The following is a 21,864-nucleotide window of genomic DNA, read 5'->3' as shown; positions in this document are numbered from 1 at the left end:
GGGATTATTAGACAATATTCACTTTGTTTGAGGCAAATATTTGTCAAATAGTAAGTGGTGAGAACAATAAAGGGCCTAAAATTGTCAGTAGAGAAACTCTTATTCATGAAGGGGAACTGGCCATGCAAGCCGTCACTAAGTGGACCTTTAACCCTTTTACTCCCATGAGTGACCAAGACAAAATTTTTTCTTATATTATCCATACAATAAGAGAAAAGTGATGAGAATGGAGAAAAATATCAATTAGAGAGTTATTAGTGGGTCGCCATACCAAGTTATCTGAAATAACATCATAAGAATTGTGTGACAGACAGACAGAAGAATTACGAATGAGATCTTGGAAGTGAAAGGGTTAGCGAAACATCTGTTTTTCGATTGTCTATACATGACTTCAGCCAGGAGTGCTAAGGTTGGTACAGAGTACAAACGGTTAGAGCCGCCTATATTCTTGGATAAAACCACGATAGGATGCTACTTCATTCTCTCTTGATAAATCTTACGGTGCAAGTAAAAGTGGGTTAAACTCAAGACTAGAGGCTTAAGTCTTGGGCTTTTCCTTCCAACTTTTTGTTGTGGTTTCATTTGTGCCTCTATCTTTTCATCTGCTAGCAGCCTAAAGTACAATTGGTAGACTGGGTTTGAACTTCACAACTGAACTGAAAAGGCACCGTTTATGTTGTCCTCATGATTTACATGTATTTTATTGTAGCATTTGCAGCAACGTGATGAAAAATGAAAAAAAAGCATTTTTGAATTTAAAGCAATTGAGATTATTTTATGCCGGTGGAATGTACATAAAAGACGTCCTATTCCCTTCCCTTATTTCTGAGATAATTTTGGCCTTGCACGGCGCTAGGAATTTCATCAAAACAAAAAATAACTGACTTTTTTGCTAGAAATCATATCTATTGGCTTCGGTTAGTTATCACAAAAAATGGGCCAAAATGAGCGACATAAATCGTTCAACAGGACTTTATTTACAAGTTGGCTTCTCACACTAGCACGTACTCTGGTATTGAAAAACGTTTGTTTTCCTTTGTGTGTTCTTTTTTACATCCTCCGCTTTTTAATTTTACTCTTATGAGATTTTACTTGAGAAGCAAAAAGCTTATATTTCTGGTACTTTGATCAGAAAATTCATTGGTTAAGATAGGTGTTCACCCTTGTTAGTTCTCTATTTTGGCTCTTTCTTTTGAGATGCTGATTAAGAAATTATGCAGCACTTAGCGTAATCATCGTCGCGATAAACGGACGAAACTTCAAAATCAAAATCGTCAACCTCCCAAATAAACCTCTCGAGTCTAGGGTTTCTTATCTCAGTGTAAACGGCATGTCCGTAGCGCTCCTCGTCGTAGTGCAAGCCAAACAAGTCACGCTCTACGTTAGACAAAAGACTGCGCAAGTTATTGACCTCAACATGCCTCGGTCCGAGCACTTGCAACAGGATTTCTAGTGCTCGTTGATAGAGATTCTTGGCATTCTGCAAGTCACCCAAATCACATTGCAGATGGCCTTGGTTGCTGTAAATACGGGCAACATCGACATGCTTGGGTCCAAGATTTTTCCGCCGATTGGCCAGAGCAAGTTCGTAAAATTCCTTGGCCCTTTCCAAATTCCCTAATGTTCGCTGTACGTTACCCAGTCCAACGTAGGAAAACGACACATAGAGATGTTCACTTCCAAGATTCTTCTGCTGAATGTCTAAAGAGCGTTTGTAAAGCTTTTCAGCCTCTTGTAGATTTTTCAACTCATATTCTACATTACCCAAATGATGGTATGAATTTGCCATCTCGATATGCTCAGGTCCAAAATTTTTCAGGCGAATGTTTGAAGCGTGAACATGATACTTCTTGGCCTGTGGCAGGTCACCCAAGGCACGATGGACCATAGCCAATTTATGGTAAGTGCGTGCAACGTCAACATGCTCAGGTCCACTCCTCTTCAATTCAATGTCCAGAGCACGTTTAAAATGAACTTTCGCCTGCTGCAGGTCACCTAAAACTCGCAGCACATCACCCAATTCATTATGAGTATAAGCGACATTGACGTGATCAGGACCAAGCTTGTTCAGTCTTATGTCTAAAGCTAGATCATAATGTTCCTTGGCCTTTTGTAAGTCACCCAAGGTTCGCTGTACCATACCCAAGAGATGATAAGTACATGCGACATGAACATGCTCGGGCCCAAGCTTTTTCAGCTTTATGTCCAATGCAGTTTCATAATACTTCTTGGCTTTTCGCACGTCACCCATTTGACGCTCTACATCACCCAGGCTGCAGTACGAAAAGGCTACATTGACATGATCAGGTCCAAGCTTCTCCAGTTGAATGTTTAAAGCACGCTTGTAATGCATCTTGGCCTCCCGCAGATTCCTTAAGTCATATTGTACATTACCCAAATGATAGTACGTGTTTGCCACATAAACATGGTCGGGTCCACGCTTTTTTCGCTCAATGTCAAGAGCAAGTTCGTGATGCTTCTTAGCCTTTTGTAGGTCACCCATGTATCGGTGTATGATACCCAAGTTGTTGTGAGAAATCGCGACTTCAACATGCTCGGGTCCAAGCTTTTCTAGCCTAATGCCTAAAGAACGTTCGTAATGCTCCTTTGCCTTTACTAGGCTCCCCAATTCACGCTGTACATCTCCTAAGCTGCAGTAAGAAAACGCCGTATAAACATGATCAGGTCCAACATTCCTCAGTTGGATTTCTAAAGCACGATCATAATGTTCCTTAGCTTCTTTCAGGTTACTCAACTCAAAGTGTGCATTACCCAAATGATGATAGGTATTCGCCATACCTACATTCTCGGGTCCAAGCTTCCTGAGGCAAATTTCTAAGGCTTGTTCATGATACGTTTTGGCCTGTAGCAGGTCACCCAAGGCACGATGCACTATACCTAAGAGATGGTAATTACATGCCACATGAACATGTTCGGGTCCGAGTTCCTTCAATGTGTTATCTAGAGCACGTGTAAAATGCTCCCTGGCCTGCTTTAGGTCACCCATTTGCCATAGTACAATACCTAACTGGCTACAGATATCAGCAACATCTACATCTGTACAGGTCTCGTCTCTTTCAATCAGTTTCAAAGCTGTGTCATAGAATGCTTTAGCTTCAGGTAATTCAGAGTGGTTTCGGCAAATTGTTCCCAGCTTGCTTAAAGAGTTTAGTGCAACGGAATCATGAAAAACATCTCCAATCTCTAGCGCAAGTGCATTCAAGTGTGGAATGAGATGCTTGCTGTCAGCAACACAGTCCTCTTTGTACCAAGTGTGTGTTAGGTTAGTTTCTATGAATTGATTGAATGATGTTAGAGCAACAACTTTAACATGTCGATTGGGTTGGCAAAACTCCTTAATTAATGATTTCATGACGTCATGTACTACTTGATGCACACTAATGAAAACTCCATTCCGTCTTTCTTCGCGCATCAGTAGTGAATAACCTTGGATCTGAAGGGCAACTTCTTCTTTATCCAGGTGCTTCTCCTCAATCAAAACGTAATTGGTAACAATGTCGAGATGCAAGGGCTGAGGAGCAACGAGGGAGAGGAAAGTAAATGCGCTTGTTACCACGCTGTTCCTGTTCATCGCTCTTTCAATGGCCAGCTTTGTTGCTGCCGTCATAGATTTACTGTAGCTTGAGTTCGTCTGCGCTAGTTCCTTTTCAGTAATAGCTCGCATTCCTCTTTTCAGCTTCTCTAGATACTCGTTCCAGCCAAATTCTCTGTCAACACTTTCACGGATCTTTTTGACGTAGACAGCAGCGCTTGCCAAAGCTAGGGGTTGGTAATCTAACTCCTTCGCAACTTTATCTTCTTGTCCTTGTTCTGTAATGCCAGAGATATTTGCTAAAAAGCAACGCGCATCAGTAGGCACCATACCTTCGCTCACGGAAATGTGAGAAACAAAGGAGTTGTTTGAGGGGATGAATGAAGTGTTCTGTGTTGTGATAAGCAACTGGCCTTTGGTCCATTGTTCGTTTCCAGGCTGAGGAAGGAAATCATGTATATCTGACACATTGGAAACATTGTCGACCAACAGGAGCCACGATCCATAGAGCTCAATTTTTGGTGCTATCAAATCTTTGAGGTTTTTTACTTTTTCTTCAACCTGCATCTCTGTTGACTCAACGATGTGCATCACTGCGTATTCGAGACACTTGATCTGTCGCGCCAGTAAGATGTATGATTCCAAAAGCGTTTTTAAACTTTCAGCTTTTAGAGTCATCACGAAAGAAGGGTAACTAAGGTCTTTGGAAGCCGTTTTGTAGAACTTCTCAGCAACTAGACGGGCCAGTTGAGATTTGCCACTTCCAGGGTTACCAGAAATGTGACAGAAGCTCAAACCATTTTTATTTCTCTTTCTTAGATGTTCAAGTTGTTCCATGATTTTAGCGACCTCGAAGTCGCGAGTTGCGATCTCGTGGAATGGTTTTGGGGGGAGAATGCAAAATGAGGAAACGTCATTACGTAATTGCTTTTCAAGGAACAGGCGGTGGTCTTCTGAGGTTTGTAGCTTGACATTAGTTTCGCAGAGTTTTTGATAAAGGCTATCAACGCTTCTCTGAACTTTCAGAAGCTCTTCCGTTGGGAAACTTATCTGTTTACGAATCTCTTGAATCTTGACAATGGAAAGGCCAAGAGCCTGAAACGCAGTCTCAACTCTACGGACGGCAAGTATGAAAGGTGTCTCTGGCAGTTGGCCCCGTGGCATGTGAGCAAATTCTTCGTTGCGAAACTGTCTGAGGTCATCGATAGGCGAGCAATCCATTGGGCTAAGTCCGCGAGAGATAGAGTTGGAGTTAAGGAGTACAGAAAACAGCGTTGTGCAATCCCACTTTGCACTATTTCCGCGTTTTATTGTCGCTAGTAGACGAGCATTAGGTTTTCGGCTCCCACTACACTCCATGTTGTAGAAGTCCAGTCCATTTTTTGGTGTATCATTCCATTCTCCCGACGGATAACGACGGTCCCATTCTTTTTTGAAAATTGATCTAAGTGCCTGTGTCAGTATAGTGGTGACTATGTAACAAATTCTAAAGTAGTTAAGCTGTTCTTCGGTATAGACCATGACGGTTTCCTGAGGCTGTTTTCCTTGTCAGTCAGGATACTTTTATAAGTTTTCAAACCTGTTCGGAAACGATGTCAAAATTTGAATAAAATTCCAATTCCTATTAACGCTGACATATAGAGAATAATACAAGGGCGCGCGTAGATATGGAATTTGTTCTCTTTGAGTGAGCACAGCGAACAAGTCATGAGATGTCGAGTTGAGCACGAGAAGGGAAACTTCATTTCTACAAGCAACCATGTATTATTTTGCTTATCATATAAACTCAAGAGCCCTTTACTAACAAGAAAAGTCAACTTTATTAATTATTGAAAATTAAAGGATCGATTATCCTCGAATAAAAATCGTAAAGTGGGTTGGCGCTTAGGCTCAAGATGAAAAAATTCGTTGAGTCATTTCAAAAACAACAATGAGCGTAATTTTCAATATACGAAATTCTCAGTTATCGACTTTTTCCTTACTGATAGGAGAAATCTTTCAGTTACACGGCGAAATCGGCCTGTGCCAAATCTTCCAGCAGTCGATTTTCGTTCTCAGCTGCGAGAATGCCATCATCAAAACCACTGATAAGTAACTTCCGGTTTTTCTTTTCTTCCCCTTCTAGAGAGGGTTTAAGGTCGCTGTTTGTAAGCGATACGAATTTTTCAGTGTTTTAGCCGCCATAATCCGAGAAAATTCCGACAAACGACCTTGGATTGAGAATAGTAAAGACTTTGCCGTTCATTCATCAACTTGAGCGAAAGGCGCGAAAGGCAGCAGCTGATTCGCGATATCAAACACACGTGAAAAAATATCGTATTTTTTCACGTGTGGTGTTACGTATTTTTTCTTAGGGCTGGAAATCCTTTTATAACACCGTATTTATATGATAATAGAAAGTTTCCTCTAGTCTTAGCAATATCAGGTGTGTGAAAGGGATATCATGATAGTAAAAGTTCCTTACACATGAATCTCGCTGAGTCAATAACAACTCTTGAGTTTCTGCTTAAAATCATGATTTTGATAACTTAGCATAAAACTCTACAAGAAGGTAGCCCCTAAGCAAGTTTTCATTGGGTACCCTGTGATGTTCTAGCACGGTCTTGGGAACAAAGGGTTAAGAAAGACCCCATCAAAGTGCACATTTTCAAAAAGCTTAATAATTTTCTTTTATAAACTCATATGGTGAAACATGATAAACGATAGCAAAAACGAGTACTTTAACTGAATATCGTGTTCAAGATTGAGATTGACCTGCGAAATTGAAATTCAATCATTTGACTGGTATGCTTTCGCTCGTTTATGAACCGACTTGGGACAAACTCTCTGTTCGTAATAAAAGGGAAGAATTCTGAAAGGTGCCAATTCCTTATCTAATTATTTCGGACCATTTTTGATTTTCTATATCACTTTTGCTGTGCGCAATCCAAACATTCTTGTTACAAGTCTGTTATTACCGTGCTACGCTTAATTGTACACTTAATCTTAAATAACCCAACTGTCACCAAACCCTTAGCTTGCTTAATAAATTAGAAAAAAAGTGTCACGCAATACACTCACAAGATTGTCACGACAGTAACTTCCCGCGCAGAGGGAGGGGCTGAGGGACCCTTAGCTCCCCCACCTCCCCTAATTTTTTTTAAAAAGGCTTGCCCTGCTGGGCATGCCCTTGAAGCTTATGCGTTCATCTTTACCCCGGCTCCCCTCCCTCCCCCCCCCCCCCACCCCCCACACACACTCAAGAACTCAAGAATATGCTGCACGTGCCCTATTGTAGCGTCCAAAAATTTCAAATGACGCGTACCTAAACACATCAATGCCTTCCGTTTATAATAATAAAATAATTAAAGAATTACCAATCTCTTAGACACTTGAATCAAAGCCTTGCAAATCCATACAAAAGTTCCGGTAAAATAACATGCTTAATGTGCACATTTTTGTGGCACACTTTCGCTTTCCTTCTTTAACAAGTCAGCTTACTGCGATTATACCTTTTGAATGATTGTGAAAACCAAGAATCTCTCTTCTGTTTCTCTACTCGGCACTAAATAATTTGATATGCCACACACTGCAGCCGTCAAATTCTGGTTGCAACTTATTAGGTATGCTAACTCGAACACACTCACTGATCGAGGACCAAAGGGGGTGCACATCAAATCAAATGGAATAGAAAGCAAGCAAAACTCATATCACAAGTAATTTATGACAGATTTGAAGCGAATCAAGCCTCAAATCAACGAAAGAGAAATTTCCAAAAAGAAGAACTTTATATGCTTAAAAGTCTGAAATCCAAGCGTCTTGGTAATTTCTTAAAATAAATCAGATCTCGTGATGTCCTCCTTGATTGAAAGCTGGCTTCTTGACAATAACTTCTGAAAAACAGATCAGGTTTCGTGATGTGCTCCGATCAAAATGACACAAAAACCATGAAACCCAGGCGTGCGTATAATCATTACCACCAATCTTTTTACGTCGCAATTAGCGTATTTCTTCGCTGGTTCAGTTTTGTTTCAATTTCTATTAATCCTTGAGAAATATCCTTTCTGTCCTCACGCGTGTGTTATCCTTCTTCTATTTATCTCATTATTGGGTCACAACCTCTTTGCCGATGTCCGCCAATGGAAAAACATTCGATTATTATTTTTTTTAAACACTTCTCACTGATTATTTTCATCAATCTGTTTTCTTCTTTCGAAAAGCTCCCGCAAGAATCAATAATTTGTACTTTCCTGAGTCAAATTTAATTCAAAGTTTTCAACCCTGAGTCCAAAAAAAATAAAAATGAAAAAGGAACTAATTTTTTTTTTAGCGTGACTGTACCATGTATTAAAGTCGACATGATGCTTTTCTACACACATTACAATTTTATATGCATATATTTACACGAAAACGAACCAGCTGCAGACTAACTCAGACACCAGTCGGAATAATTCTTCACTTTCATGATTTATCTAAGCCCTTTCTTCAATGATATCTTAATTCAATAAGAAAAACAGGTTTAAAAGTAATGCAAATGATTACGACGGTAGCAAAATATGCTTGATAAGCACATTTTTTTGTCGAATACGTTCGCGTTCTTTCTTTAATAACTCTGCTTGCAGTGATTATAAGCTTTAAATGATTGTGAAAACAAAGGATCCTATACTGTTTAAACTCTAGTGACCAATTAATTTGTTAAATGAACACACAGCTCAACTTATGGCAGCAATTTTGTATACCAAGTCTCTCTAAGCAGTCGCTCATCAAGGACCAAGGAATTGTTTTTTGTTTCCAACTCCAAGTCTTCCTTTGGTCCTTGATGAGCGACTGCTTAGAGAGACTTGGTATACAAAATTGCTGCCATAAGTTGAGCTGTGTGTTCATTTAACAAATTAATTGGTCACTAGAGTTTAAACAGTACAGGATCCTTTGTTTTCACAATCATTTAAAGCTTATAATCACTGCAAGCAGAGTTATTAAAGAAAGAACGCGAACGTATTCGACAAAAAAATGTGCTTATCAAGCATATTTTGCTTTTTGTTTTCGTTTTCGTTTGATTATGATGCAGATGATTCAGGGCAATGTATATTGGATTTTTTTCGTTGCAGTTGGAATATTCACAAGATCATATTTACACGAAAGAAGAATTCAGCTTAATTACTTTAAACAAAGGAACATGTGGGAAAATGCTTTTCTTCCTTTTTATGTATTGAGGATAAACATGTACTCACCATCTTGTATGTTGCATGATGACACCAAACGCTTTTGGAGAGGCAGCTTTGCGCTGAAAGAGTAACATTGCCGGGTAAGGTAATTATCCCTAATGATGTAACTTGTCAAAAATATCCCATCATTCTATTTTATGAGGGGTGTAACTACAAGCCTGTGCAAAGGAAATTTCAAAATTCCCTTAACTTCGGTTCCTTGACCCCAGTGAACATCAAAGTTTGTCAAGTTTCGGCCGTGATCCAAGTTCTCTATATATGGTTCGCACCACTGTCTAATTTCTTGTTAGTGTGACTGCACGATTGAAGTCGAAATGACGCTTTCCTTCGCATATCACAATTTAACAATTACAAAAAAAAAATATGCTGCAGATCATCTCACACACATGATAATCAAAACGAATTCTTGACCTTTACAATTGACAGGGGGGTTTCCCCTCAGTGATGCCATAAACAAGCAAAACAGTTTTGAGAGTAATGCGAATTAACACGTCGGTAACATAACATGCTTGATAAGCATATTTTGTCGAACACCTTCGCGTTTCTTCTTCAAGAAATCTAATTGTTGTGATGATATGCTTGAAATGATTGTAGAAAGGAAGCACTCCTCTTTGAATTCTCCAGTAACGAAATAGCTGTTTAAATATGTCACGCACAACTCAAATTTTGGCCGCGATAAAATATTCCAAGTCTAACTATTAGTCGCAGATCGGGGTTCAAAGGAAGACATGAAATTGAAAAAAAGATAACACAGTGTTACGAGTTATAAATGACAGAGATTTGAAACGAATCAAACCTCAGGTGAACGACAGACGAATCCTGAAACTTAGATCTCCATATGCTTGTAAAGTGTCACCTCCCTTCCTTTTAGGACGTCATACTGAAGGAATTGTAATTGTCGAGTTACATTCAGATTTCAGTGAGCTGTAGGACACACTTTTGAAGCCAGCCACGGTTCAATCTCAAGCACGTTTCGACCCCATCTCGAGGAAAACGCCTGTAGTGTTTAAAGTGATCCCGTCTTGATGAGGGTTTTGTTTGGGCATGTGCAGATTGAGCGTAGTGTACATTGAAATTGTTTTGGATAGTGGAATTCAGCGTGATTATTTAAAACGAAGGAATATAGGAAAAATTCCCCTCTTCTTCTATATGTAAAGATAGTAAATACGCACTCATCATTATGAACTTTATAGGATGGCACCAAACACCTCTGGAAAGCAGTTTTGCATTGAAAGAGCAAATCGGTTAGTCATCCTTGCTAGTGTAGCTGTTAAAAATATCCCATATTTCTTGTGAGGCTTGAGGATATGCATTGGTACGCAACACGTGTGTGCCTAAAAAATATGAAAAGTTGCGAGCTTCTTATTCAACCACGCACATCCTAATCCATGGCCCACTTGAACCATTTTAAAATTGGTGTAATTTTTTTTTTCTGAATCCAAAGTTTGATGAACACATTAGAAAATAGTGATACCATTTAACCCCATTTGATGTTCATTATGGTATATAGATAACTCAGTTGTATATTTAGGATGGGATGATTTTGCGGAATGGTGAATGTAGTTTATTGAGAACATGGTAAAATTACTTGTACCAATGTTGATAAAATTACTGTAGAACTACTGAACGATGTGAGAGTAATGTAATCAAGTAATATGGTTGTACCAGCTTATTAGATACTTGATCGATGAATAAGGACAGAATAGAGAAAGCAATTGAAGAGTGAGTGTCTCCACTGAGTGAATACACAACAGTGAAAATAGTCAGGACTCAGACTCAAATGAGGCAAAAATTACCAGAAATAACTCAGCAATCTAAAGATGTGACGAGCAGCTGAAATAATGAGATCGAAAGACCTTGCAACCGTTTGAATGTTAACTATAACCGCTTTTTTCATGACGGACGGTGAGAATTTCTCCTTTTGACACCGACTGATAACGTCATCATGTTTTTAGTGAGAGGGTTCACGGGAACGATTGGCTTAGACGTATTGCGGTCCTACAATTATGTTAAGAACTCTGGGAAAACGACAATGATGACGTTTTCAAAATGGCGGAAGGTGGTAGAATAGATGATACAGGATGGTAAAAACACCAAATACTTTGGTTATAGTGGTTTTGAAGACTTCTTCGAATGGTATATTGTACTCATAGTCTTAAAGAACACTGATAAAATCTTCAAATGACCTCTTTCAGGCACACAGACTTAGTTTTGGCGCTGTCAAAACAAAAGGATATCGACAGATTGCGCGAACTATGTAAAGGTCATAAAATCCCAGCCGAAAATCGAGCGGATGTTTGGAAGGTATTTATTTAATCGTTTACACTGAATCTGCACAAGACTTAAGGCGTGAATATTTATGAACGACGTTGCTTTTTTAAGGTTTGTCTAAACGTGGTTGGTAAACCAGATGCGTTGTCAAGTTGGGATGGACTACTTGATCTTAATCAACAGGATACAATCCGGGATGACTGTCGCAAACAAGCTGGTGAGTATTAATTATAATTATCCATTGTTCTCTGTAGCGTCTGTGTTAAGTACTAAAGAACTAGTTAGCTAAGTAATAGCCCGGCCCTTTTTTGAAATTATGTGCTTGAGTTGAGAATTAACAAAAGACGCTTGCTTTGATTAGTTCAGTATTAATTAGTGACTTACAAGCGTCAAATGTTAGCGTTTTCACTTCCTTTGGAAAATTTGAACTCTCTGTGTTCTTTGAGGATACTTTTCTATTTATTTCCTGTTTGATTAGCGATGATTTTGAGTTAAGATGCGTTAAATTGGACATGATCATGAAGTCATCTATTATTTTCCTCGAGTGTGGTGGCCTCATTCATAATATATGACAAAAGTTGAAAACTTAAAACTCGGACCCTTTTTGTTCTTTCAAATGATTTTTCATGCTGGTAGTCAACACTTGTACCACTCCAGAATTAACTCTCTAATTTTTTTTTATATTATGCAAGACTTCCCATTGAAAGAAGGTTTATGTTGTTTTCTTTTTTTCAGTAGAAACTTAAGAGTGTCAGTGTTACTGATTTGTAAACCAACGTTAATACAATGAACTTTATTCCTGTCCAGAATGTAAATGTGGCAAGTTAAAGAAATTTTGCCTCAAATTGTAAAGCTTAGCTAGGGTTGAACCTGAAGCAGCTATGTTTAACAGTCAGATCTATAAACAGCTAGTGATGTGACAAGTTTTTAAAGAATCAGTTTCATTCTCCCACAAAATATTGGAGTCAGTCTGGCCTGTAACTGTCTTAATCAAACAAAAATTAACCTTCAAATTTTACTTATTGATATTCAACACATTAAAAAATTTATATTTAAATACAATAATGACGCTTAGTTCTCACTTCTCTATCTCTATGCTGACCTCTTGATGTTTTCTCTTAGTTTAGCCCTATGTAAACTGAAAACAGTTTTGCATAATGTTCAGTAATGCAAATCATGACTTGTAAAGTAACCTTTATGCAAAAGAAGGATAGGAACAATGAATAAAAGGCTTTTCTAATTGCTATTTTGCTCTCTCATCAATATCTTTTGTTATGGGAAGGGGTGTTTGCAATGCGAATGATATTTGGTATTTTTGATGCCATTGATATGTGTTGAATGAACACCCTCCTCCTCTGTTAAGATGAGCTGTCTCATTACACCCATTCCTTCTGGTAGCAGTCAACTCTTTGCCTTTGCTACTTTCTATTTGTCCCAGTAAGGCTGCTGTGGTGAGTTTTAATTGCATCATATTAGCCAGATGTTTAAATCTTTGTTTGGTCATTTGTTTGTTGGTTTTCCATAGGCGAAATATTCCGTAGTGTTACAACCTGGTTTTGTTTCGCCAGTCCCCTTGAATTTCATAGAATTACTATGTATCTAGTCTCAGTCTGAAGTGTTTTGCTGTGCACTTAAAATGGATTTGTAACATTTTGATCCACTTGTGACTTTCAGACAATTTTTCCCATACTTAGACCCCATGTATAAGTCCTTCCATAGCTATGATCAAGTAGTCAAATATAAGGTTGGAAAAAATAATATTTCCTTTTGCAGTTAAACTTCGGCTGCCAGAAGATGAAGCAGAAGAGGTGGCTCGTGACATGGAGGGCATCATAACATTTTACTGTAAATCTCGAAATGAAAAGTACCATCCTACCAGTGGATTAACAGAAGTGCTTGCGCCTTTTATGATGTTGGAGCTGCCCATGAATGATGTTTACAATTGCTTTTATGCAATGCTCTACAAATACATACCCAGGTGACTACAAGATTCATTGACCTCATTCACAGTGAATTATTTCACTTCTGCTATTTTGATTTATGTCCTCTTTCTCCTGTTAGGCATGAATTGTAATGAGTTATGTACATAGCAAAGTTCTGATTAAAAAAAACCAACAACAAATTTATATTTTAAACTGCAACACTACATTTATTTAATGTTGCAAACTGGGCAATGAAATGATTGATTGGAAATGTTAAGAAACATGTACATTTTAGCTCCCAAGTGTTTCATTTCATCAATACCATATACTTTATTATTAATCATTTTGTTCAATTAAACAACTGTCTTGGTTTTCACACTAAAGTGTTCTGAAAATACAGCAACATGAAATCTGTAAAGTAAACAGTTTTCATATGAAGTTTTTACCCACAAAACTTATAACATTAGCAAAGGAGCAAAATCGCTTTTGTTTACATGCAGACTTAACATGAATGATGGAAAACTTTTCTCCTGATGTGTACAATGTATTCAAAAAGTTAACATCAGGGTGAAAACAATATTATGTTTCTTTGTTTGGGAGAGAGTTTGTAAAATGACATCCACTTGGAATGATTAATCACTTACCGGTAACCCTTTAACTCCCAGAATCTGCTTGTTAATTCTCCGCTCTAGCTGCTTCATATTTCCTTGTTAATAAGTGGCAAGAATTTGGTGTTAGATCAAGATAACAACTTTTACCAGATACATTTGAGTACTCTCATTAACTGTTTGCTGGATAGTGGATAGATATCCAAGGGAGATGTTACATGTGAATCACTGCTGGGAATTAGGGTTAACTATTCTTATACTTATTTGCTATAATTATTTTTTGTTTATCTATTTATTGATTCATTTTGTTTGTAGAGATTGTGTCCGAGATGGAAAGCCATTTCATTTATATAGACTCCTCTTACAGTACCATGATCCTCAACTGTGTTGTTTCTTAGAATCTAAAAAACTTTGGCCTGACATGTATTGTCAAAGATGGGTAAGAATCTGCATCTTCCTGTAAAAACATACTTTTTGGGATAGAGATATGTACTTTTTCCTGTAGAGTTATGTATTTTTGTTACTGAATGTCTATGTTTATGTTTGGGTTGACCATTGCCATTTAAATTGTAGGAAGGTTTTTTCATAACTTTTTTTTTTCTTTAAGCTACGAAGTCTCTTTATGGTAGCCTGTGAAACAAATGTGTTAAGAGCCATTTGGGATGTATATCTCCTGGAGGCTGATCCCTTTTTGGTCTTTTTCCTTATGCTTGTGATGGTCATTAATGGCAGGTGAGAACTAAAACATTTCTTAATGTATTTTATTTTCTTATGCTTTATCCTTACCCCATGGTTTGAATGTAATGGATACCCAGACATCTCTCAGTCTTCATTACTAAATGCTATATAGCTGCCCTTGTGTTAGGGTCACAGTTTAAGCCCCTAACCTTTTAGACACATGACTCCTTTTGCTGGGTATCTCTTGATTAGATGCCATGGATAGATATCAACCTAACAAACTTGATAATTACATTGTTTGATTGTTATGTAATTAAAAGTTATCCTGAGCATTAATCAACTTTAAAGTCAAATGAATAGCTGTTGGCATTTAAAATAATTGAAATTAAGGCATAAGAAAGGAGCATTGTTGGATATACAATGTACTGGTTCATGCCTGCTGGTTAAGGTGCATGTTGTGTGTTTAAGTTATCTTTTGTAAAACTATGCTTTGTTCAGGATAGTGATCTACATTGTATCTGATGAATAGAGCTTACCTCATTTAGACAAGAGTGTGTCACACCCTTTCTTGTGAAATTTTCATTTTAGAGATATGCTTCTAGAGATGGAACATGAAAACAAAACAGAACTACTAGGTGAGAAAAACTAATTGTGCCGACTATAAAATTCTTGTTTTCTGACTGTGTTATTATGACTACTTCTAGTAATAATAGTACTAATCAAAAAAGGATATTGTAGTTGGAAATGAATTTTAAGATGTATTGATAAGACTAGTTACAGATATACCTTTTACAGTGTATAAACCATAATCCTAAAAATGAGAAATTGAGTTATTTTGAGAATGATGTTTATTTCTGAATGCCATACATTGTTTTAAAATTCAATTCTCCCTAAAGGTTCTAAGCTAGCTCAAATGCTACACATAAGTTTGTGGGAGAAAAAACTGATTTTGAAGTAAGGGCCACAGTTGTATCAAGTTGCTATTTGCTTTGACTCTGTTTTTTTTCCCAGAGACAATTTCTTCCATTCCTTTACAATTGGAGGAAGATGACATTGAAGACTTTTGTTCATTAGCTCAGTATTATGCTTCAAGAACACCACAGTCTTTCAGAAAGGTTGGTGCTACAGCTGTATTTTTTGATGTGGCTTTCTTTTTCTAATACTGTACAAGGCAATTTGTGTTGCATAGTCATGTACATGTAATTTACAAGAATATGTCTTTATTATTATGGAAAATGAACAGTGATTATACAAGACACATTTATATATTTTTCCTGTTAATGTCAACTTTTTTTGATATGGGTTATTTCTAATATTATTTATGTTAGATAAAGGGTTGGAAATACAATAGTAAATGACAAAAAAAACACAGAAAGAAGCAGAAAGATTTTCATAAAGGATTCTTATATTTGTCACATGCTTTCATTGTATCAGAAATTGGAAAACCCTTCCCAAATAAGTAAACTCAGTTATCAGCCTAAAAGTAGGTATTAGATCACAATTCTTAGTCTTTGAAATTATTTTTATCTGTTTTACCTTGCAGGAATATTATAACCAGTTGTTTGGTATAAAAACCATCAATTCTAACAGTGTCTCTCAAGCATTGTGTCTACCTGTCTCTGTGTCTGAACTTGTTGAAGTCAATCAATCCTCCAAAGTATGTTAAATGCAGCTATAACTAGCCATTCAAAGTTTTGATTTACAGTGAGAAAACATTATGCAATTTCCTGTATTAGTGACCGTGACTGAATGAAGGCTTTAACCTTTACAACTCAATGTTAGTATGCACATTCTCCATATTGTTTTCTATACATTTTGTAAGGTTCTGACAAGGAGAATTTGATGAAAAATCTAGAACTTTTTAAATTGGTGATCCTTCTCTCTATTCTAATGACTTAGTATGTGATTTAGGGGTGATAATGTAAGGAGATATAATTGTTTGTCACTTTTAGGGGTTTATATGGGTGTCTACAACATAATACAGTCATATTGTAAGTTAAAAATGGTGTTGCTTGTTGTTACAATAATGATCATGTTTTGTGCCTTGTACAGAAGGATGGTGTGAGATTTTTTGTGGTGGACTGCAGGCCAGCGGATCAGTACAACAGTGGCCACCTTCCTACTGCCTTTCACTTGGATGCTAACCTGGTGAGAATAGATCAGTCATTCAAGTGCTTGACTTTGGTAGAAGGAGGTAACACTGAGATCAGCATGTGCCAGCAGCTGAGCTAAACATTGAACTATAGACCAAATTTAATAATGGAGGGAAACTTCATATTTTTATAAATAAAGTGTCATAGGCAAAGGGGTGTTGGAGCATTGTTATCAATTGTTTTAGTTGATAGGTTTCTAATTGCTGAATAAAATTTTTTCTTGGCATCTTGTTTTAGTTTGAAATTAAAGTTTAGTGGTGATCAGTTTGTGACAAGCTTGTGCTGTTGGGCAAAAGACATGTTTAGGATGCTATCCTTGAAATGATAGCTAATATAGTACTTCAGAACTGGGAAGAAAACCTTCAAGGATCATTGAAGAAGTTTCCTTCAGACTTTCACCCAACTGAAATTTCTCTAAACAGCCTAAGTGATTGTATTGAAATTTGTATACATTTTCTCACAATTACTCAAGTCTAACAGTGTCCAAAGTCATGTAACTTGTATCCTTGATTACAGATGTTACAAGCTCCATCAGAGTTTGCTACAGCAGCCAATGCATTGTTTGCCACTCAGCAACAGTCTATTGAGGCAGGATCAGCTGCAAGTGGAGAGCACTTGTGCTTTATTGGCTCAGGACGTGAAGAAGAAGACCAGTATGTACACATGGTCATTGCTAATTTTCTTCAGGTAAGTGCATAACTGTCAGTTGTCAATGTTATTGCATGGGTTTGGTAAAGTATATCACTCAAATTATATCTCAGCTACATGTATCAGTTGAATAAGCAGTTGCATAATTAGACTGCAGACTTTGAAGGTAGGCCCTATTAAGAAAGTGTTTGCAAAAATTTCAGTGAGGGTCCATATTCCTTTCAAATGATGGCTCATACACTGTACACTATTCAGTGCACAGCATTTCCATAGTAAGCATGCCTGTATGATCATACTTGCTTTTCTGTATGATTGATCAGTGCATAAGGAGTGGGTTCTTCCCATTACCAATAAACTACCCAAGTCTGGTTATTTTCTAGAAAATTTCATGTCTTATTTCATCACTGATTGATCTTGATGCTTTGTTGTTCTCCAGAAAAAGTCCAAGTATGTCAGTATTGCTCGAGGGGGATACCAAGGTATTATTTCCTCTTAGCATGAAATACCTGTGTTTAAACTTTGATACTAAATTGTGAATACCTTAAGTTTGTGCTCAATACCTTTATGCTCAGCGGTGAAAGTTAATGTCAATACACATGTACAGTAGTTATACAATTACCCCAAAAATTAGGATTTCTATTCTATTCTAAGATTGCCACGGGGATGATGAATGTAGAATTAGTTTGCTACTTAAGGTTAGTTTGTGAAGTAAACTTTTATTTCCATTGGAATGTTTTTTTTTTCAGCTCTCCATGAATTATTATCTGACAACTTATCAGTTGGACTGGCAGACCACACTCCAAACACTTGCATTGTTTGTACACCAGAAGCCTTTTCAGAAGATGAGGTGAGTAGATGTATTGATAATCGAAAAAAAAAACCTCAGTGCACACAACTCTCAGGAGCTAAAAAAGACAACCAGATAAAAACACAAATATGTTGAATACAGGAAAAATCACTATTATGTTGTTATCTAATTTTGGATGGATGTTTTGTAGAGTTATCATGAACTGTCAAGAGGGGAACAGAGCCCTAGTGATTCTAGAGTAAGTTTCTAACTAAATTGTGTAGATTGATTACATTTCATGAAACCACCAAAAAAAGACAACAACGACAACAGCAACCAACAACAACCAGTAGGCTTCCGAGGGGAAGTTACTGCCAAACAATGTAGTTACCTAATTTCACTGAGTGTTTTGGGAGGCCCATGTCACACTCCAATAACTTGTCTAGTTTACATTGACAATGATACTTGGCTCTGCCAGTTTCAGTCTGTTTCCTTTTTCTTTTTTCCTACATTCATTAGGACTTATTTAAGATTGCAATAGAGTTTACATATCACTCCTTTGGACATATCCTCTAGTCTGTCCTACAGTATTGGTCTGCTTTCTTGGGTTTGGTTTTGGTTGAAAAATAACAGTTCCTGGATAATCCAGATATTTTCTGGTTTCAGTAGTAACCTTTTACTCAAACTGTACAATTTATTCCATAACATAAAATCATGTTTGCTACATACAGGGTGGCCTGGTCAGCATGTTGTCCTCAGCTATAAAATCAGGGACTCATGTAACACAGAAAATAGGAAAATACATTGCTGAATCACATCAACCTGTGGAAAGGTAACCTGTGGGACAGAAGTTGTTATCTTTATCCAACACCAAATTTTTGTAACTAATTTACAAGGAAATGTTTAGCAGCTAAAGGAGAGAATTAACAATCAGATCTTGGAGAATTAAAAGAAAATTCAGAGAGTGTTAAAAGAGAACTCGGTTTAATTCTTTTTGTCTAGAATTTGATTATTGGATGCTCTAAAAAGAATAAGAAATTTATCCTGAAAAGAATTTTCAACAGAGGAATAAAGAAATCCGTAATTTCAAATTTTACCCAGCCTCTGAAAAACTGGCCCAGCTGGATGACAGCTTTAGCTACTTTGCCAGCTTCATACTGATTTCAAAAGCAAACTTGTTGCTATATTTTTGTCCAACTAGTGGTGAATTTATATTTTGCTATTAGAAGCTCAAACCTTGATAATTAATAGAACAGGAAATAATTTGCTTTAAAATGTCTTTTTTAATCTTGGCATAGATACAAGATGTATTTCTCTTACACAATTTTTTTATATCAAAAGGATTAAACGGGTCAAGCTTCCTTTATAATTTCACTATGGTTGTACGTGATACCCACATGAGTTTTTGTTTTACTTCGTTGCTGTATTTGGATTAAAGAAGAGGTAACTGAACTGCGGAGAATCCGTGAGTTAAACGTTTATTAAGCAGAACTGTTTTATTTTGTACCAGACACGTTAGTGAGAAAGACAGACAGAGCAAGCTTTATAGAAACGTACAACCAGTGTTCAGTATTGACGACGAAGATGAAGAAGGAGGTAATTATTGATTTGTATTCCACACAAGTTTATTTCTTGAGATAAGATGGAAAAAGTTCACTAACAAAGGAACGTAAAACCTCAAAACAGGAAAGCAAGAAACCTGAGTTCAGGCTTTGATAGGATTCAAACCTTTGCCCGTTCTCTTAAATGTTGATTTACTATTTTGACCAACTGAAGTATAAGCTACAGGTTTTGGAGCGTGGAAAATGTCAGTGGGCCCTTTGTTTCCCAAAAAAGGAATTGCGTCACTCCAGAAATTAGGTTATGTGAGCTCAGCTGTTGCTGTTTCCCGGGTGCCATCTGTGAGGCACCGGCGTGTTCATGCTCCGTTAAAACGGCTTTATTTCCTGCAGTTACTTCAGTTGCAATTCGAAGTTTATACTCAGTTCGTCAAATGTAATTTTTTTATTTGAAATATCCTTCAGTGAATTTCATATTGAGTGTTTACCCCTTTGCGAACGCATGACAGTTAACTTGTCGATTTGCATCCCATATTTGTCGGTGTTCAGAAAAAGGAATAGCATGGTTTTCAATGTACATGTAGGCACCAGATTATTATGTGTGGGTATCTTTAAAGAAAGACTATTTTGCAAGGAGGGAGATGGACAATACAATGGCTAAATGACGTCTTGTCAACAGTCAAAATGAAACCTTCTAATAGCCTTCCTTAGTTACAGGGGTATAATATTTCTTTTACCTTGCTAGATAATGGCAGTGCAAGCTCAGAGGAAGAAACACGCAAGGAAGCAGTGAATATAGATACATGGCTTCATCGTAAGGATGTGGTAGCCTCATTTAAGTGCCATCAGATCATCAGGAGTGGATACTTGACACCAAGGTACTATATATAACATTGAAATTTTTGAACTGCACAGTCATTGTCTTTACTCCACCATGTTACCTTTTAGAAAGTTGGAAACTGCTCTGAGTACACAAACAACTAATTCAGGTTCTGATCTTAGCAGAACTTTGTTAGCTCGAACGGTTCTAAACAGTTTGAGATAACAATAAATTTGATTAAAATAATGGGAAATAACTGGAGATCTTTATAGCATGCAATATGCCTTTCTTGTTCCGACGACATCCCAAAAAATCCTTTGCATCTCTCTTTTTATGTTGTTCTTTTTAGAACAATAACTTAAAAAGTTTGAAGCGGGGATTTATGCGTTGTGCAAGCATTAGCGAAAGGCTTCATTAAGAAAAAAATGTGACGTACTCAGTTTCGTGCTGACGTTGGTGTTTGTTGGATCTCTCTAACCTATGTTGTTTTCTCCTTTTTTCTGCTTTCTTTCTTTCTTTCTTTACATTATTTTGTTTTGCAGCTACATTCTCCTCACAGATGTTCAAATGTTTATTTTACGCGAGATACCTAAAAGAGATGGCTGGGCGTTCATTCAAAACAGGCATCATCTGACTTCAGTGGTCAAAATAACTTCGAAAAGAAGACATCCAGACTTGATCACATTTAAATATGGAACAAGCGACGGAGAAACAATTGAAGTGACTGAGACAGAAAGATATGTCATTCCTAATGCGAAAAAGGCGACGCAAAAAATCAAGGATAGAATACTAAAATTAGTTGACGAGTCGTGATATTCGGCTCAACCTCTTCACGAAGGGTAGTTATTGTTTGCGCAAGAATTAGAAGCAAAATGAGGTTGGCTTCGCCAAAGGCTGATTTTTGGAGTGATTGTTCCAATCTCATTTCCATTGTGTCAAACTGTTCTCTTAAATTGACATACGTTTCTTCGTTCTTAAGAGTTCATGGATTGTGTGTTCATTTCTCTTAACGCAGTGACCATGAATCCTCATTCTTCAGCAGCTTGTTGGGAGGCCTCGTGTCTCTTCTATCAGATCATCAGATCTGTAATTTTCACAATAGTGAGCCAGGAAAGAGAGTAGCATATTTCTTTATTCAGCATTTTTTTTCTCCTTTCTCCTTTTTCTCTGAAAGAAAGACAAAGTCCACAACAAATTTTCGGAAAAACACAACAAAACATTAAAAAAATTTAACATACGACCGAAGAAAAGATACAGATTTTGCACTATATTCTGGTCAGTGTCCGGTTAACAATTCAAGAATTAGCTTTGATTTTTTTGATGGAATTTATTTAGCGAACGTCAGAGACTTCATTCTCTATAAGAGGCATGATTATTTATACAGAGTAAAGAACTTTATTAATATCTTGATATAAAATTGTAGATTGTGTCAATAAAATGTGATATATCTACGTTGTCGTGAAACATCTGGAACATAGTACATAGGACAGCTCTAATACAACCCTTTGACAACTTCTCTTCAACCTTTAGCAGTCCCTTTGGCCTCAGAACTTAGTGTTTCGTAAATAACACGAACGGAATTTTAATTAAGTTCATTTCGTTCGGTTTGTACCGGCGACCTTTATCAAGATTCTCCCAAACAGCCATGCCACACGGTTATC

The 21,864-nt window shown here is 37.1% G+C and overlaps 2 protein-coding genes across 4 annotated transcripts; one reads left to right on the top strand and one right to left on the bottom strand.

Moving 5' to 3' along the window:
* Positions 1 to 958: 958 nt before the first annotated feature.
* On the bottom strand, positions 959 to 9,781 carry LOC113665716 (uncharacterized). Of its 2 annotated transcripts, none has more exons than XM_089208671.1 (3): positions 9,554 to 9,781; positions 8,764 to 8,816; positions 959 to 5,132 (listed from the first exon to the last, which is right to left on the bottom strand). In XM_089208671.1, exon 3 carries the CDS (start codon positions 5,072 to 5,074, stop codon positions 1,205 to 1,207), a length of 3,870 nt encoding a protein of 1,289 aa, XP_089064797.1. In that variant the 5' UTR covers positions 5,075 to 5,132; positions 8,764 to 8,816; positions 9,554 to 9,781; the 3' UTR covers positions 959 to 1,204. The 2 variants fall into 2 exon arrangements, with proteins under 2 accessions (XP_089064797.1, XP_089064796.1); XM_089208670.1 differs by lacking the exon at positions 9,554 to 9,781 and adding an exon at positions 8,948 to 9,069.
* Positions 9,782 to 9,936: 155 nt separating this feature from the next.
* Positions 9,937 to 21,654, top strand: LOC113665717 (TBC1 domain family member 23). 2 transcript variants are annotated; one of them, XM_089208684.1, is made up of 18 exons: positions 9,937 to 10,001; positions 10,953 to 11,061; positions 11,140 to 11,245; positions 12,802 to 13,006; positions 13,874 to 13,997; positions 14,166 to 14,290; positions 14,825 to 14,871; positions 15,248 to 15,351; positions 15,780 to 15,893; positions 16,289 to 16,384; positions 16,906 to 17,076; positions 17,474 to 17,516; positions 17,784 to 17,884; positions 18,036 to 18,083; positions 18,556 to 18,656; positions 19,335 to 19,420; positions 20,129 to 20,261; positions 20,746 to 21,654. In XM_089208684.1, the coding sequence occupies exons 1-18, from the start codon at positions 9,952 to 9,954 to the stop codon at positions 21,014 to 21,016; spliced, it is 2,034 nt and encodes a 677-aa protein (XP_089064810.1). In that variant the 5' UTR covers positions 9,937 to 9,951; the 3' UTR covers positions 21,017 to 21,654. The 2 variants fall into 2 exon arrangements, with proteins under 2 accessions (XP_089064810.1, XP_027037245.2); XM_027181444.2 differs by lacking the exon at positions 9,937 to 10,001 and adding an exon at positions 10,766 to 10,841.
* The last annotated feature ends 210 nt before the right edge of the window (positions 21,655 to 21,864 follow it).

The sequence above is a fragment of the Pocillopora damicornis genome, chromosome 6 (genome assembly GCF_964200805.1).
Source record: "Pocillopora damicornis chromosome 6, jaPocDami1.2, whole genome shotgun sequence".
NCBI classification, from domain to species: domain Eukaryota; kingdom Metazoa; phylum Cnidaria; class Anthozoa; order Scleractinia; family Pocilloporidae; genus Pocillopora; species Pocillopora damicornis.
Note: the sequence above shows the minus strand (reverse complement) of the source record. Positions and strands in the feature narration are given on the sequence as shown.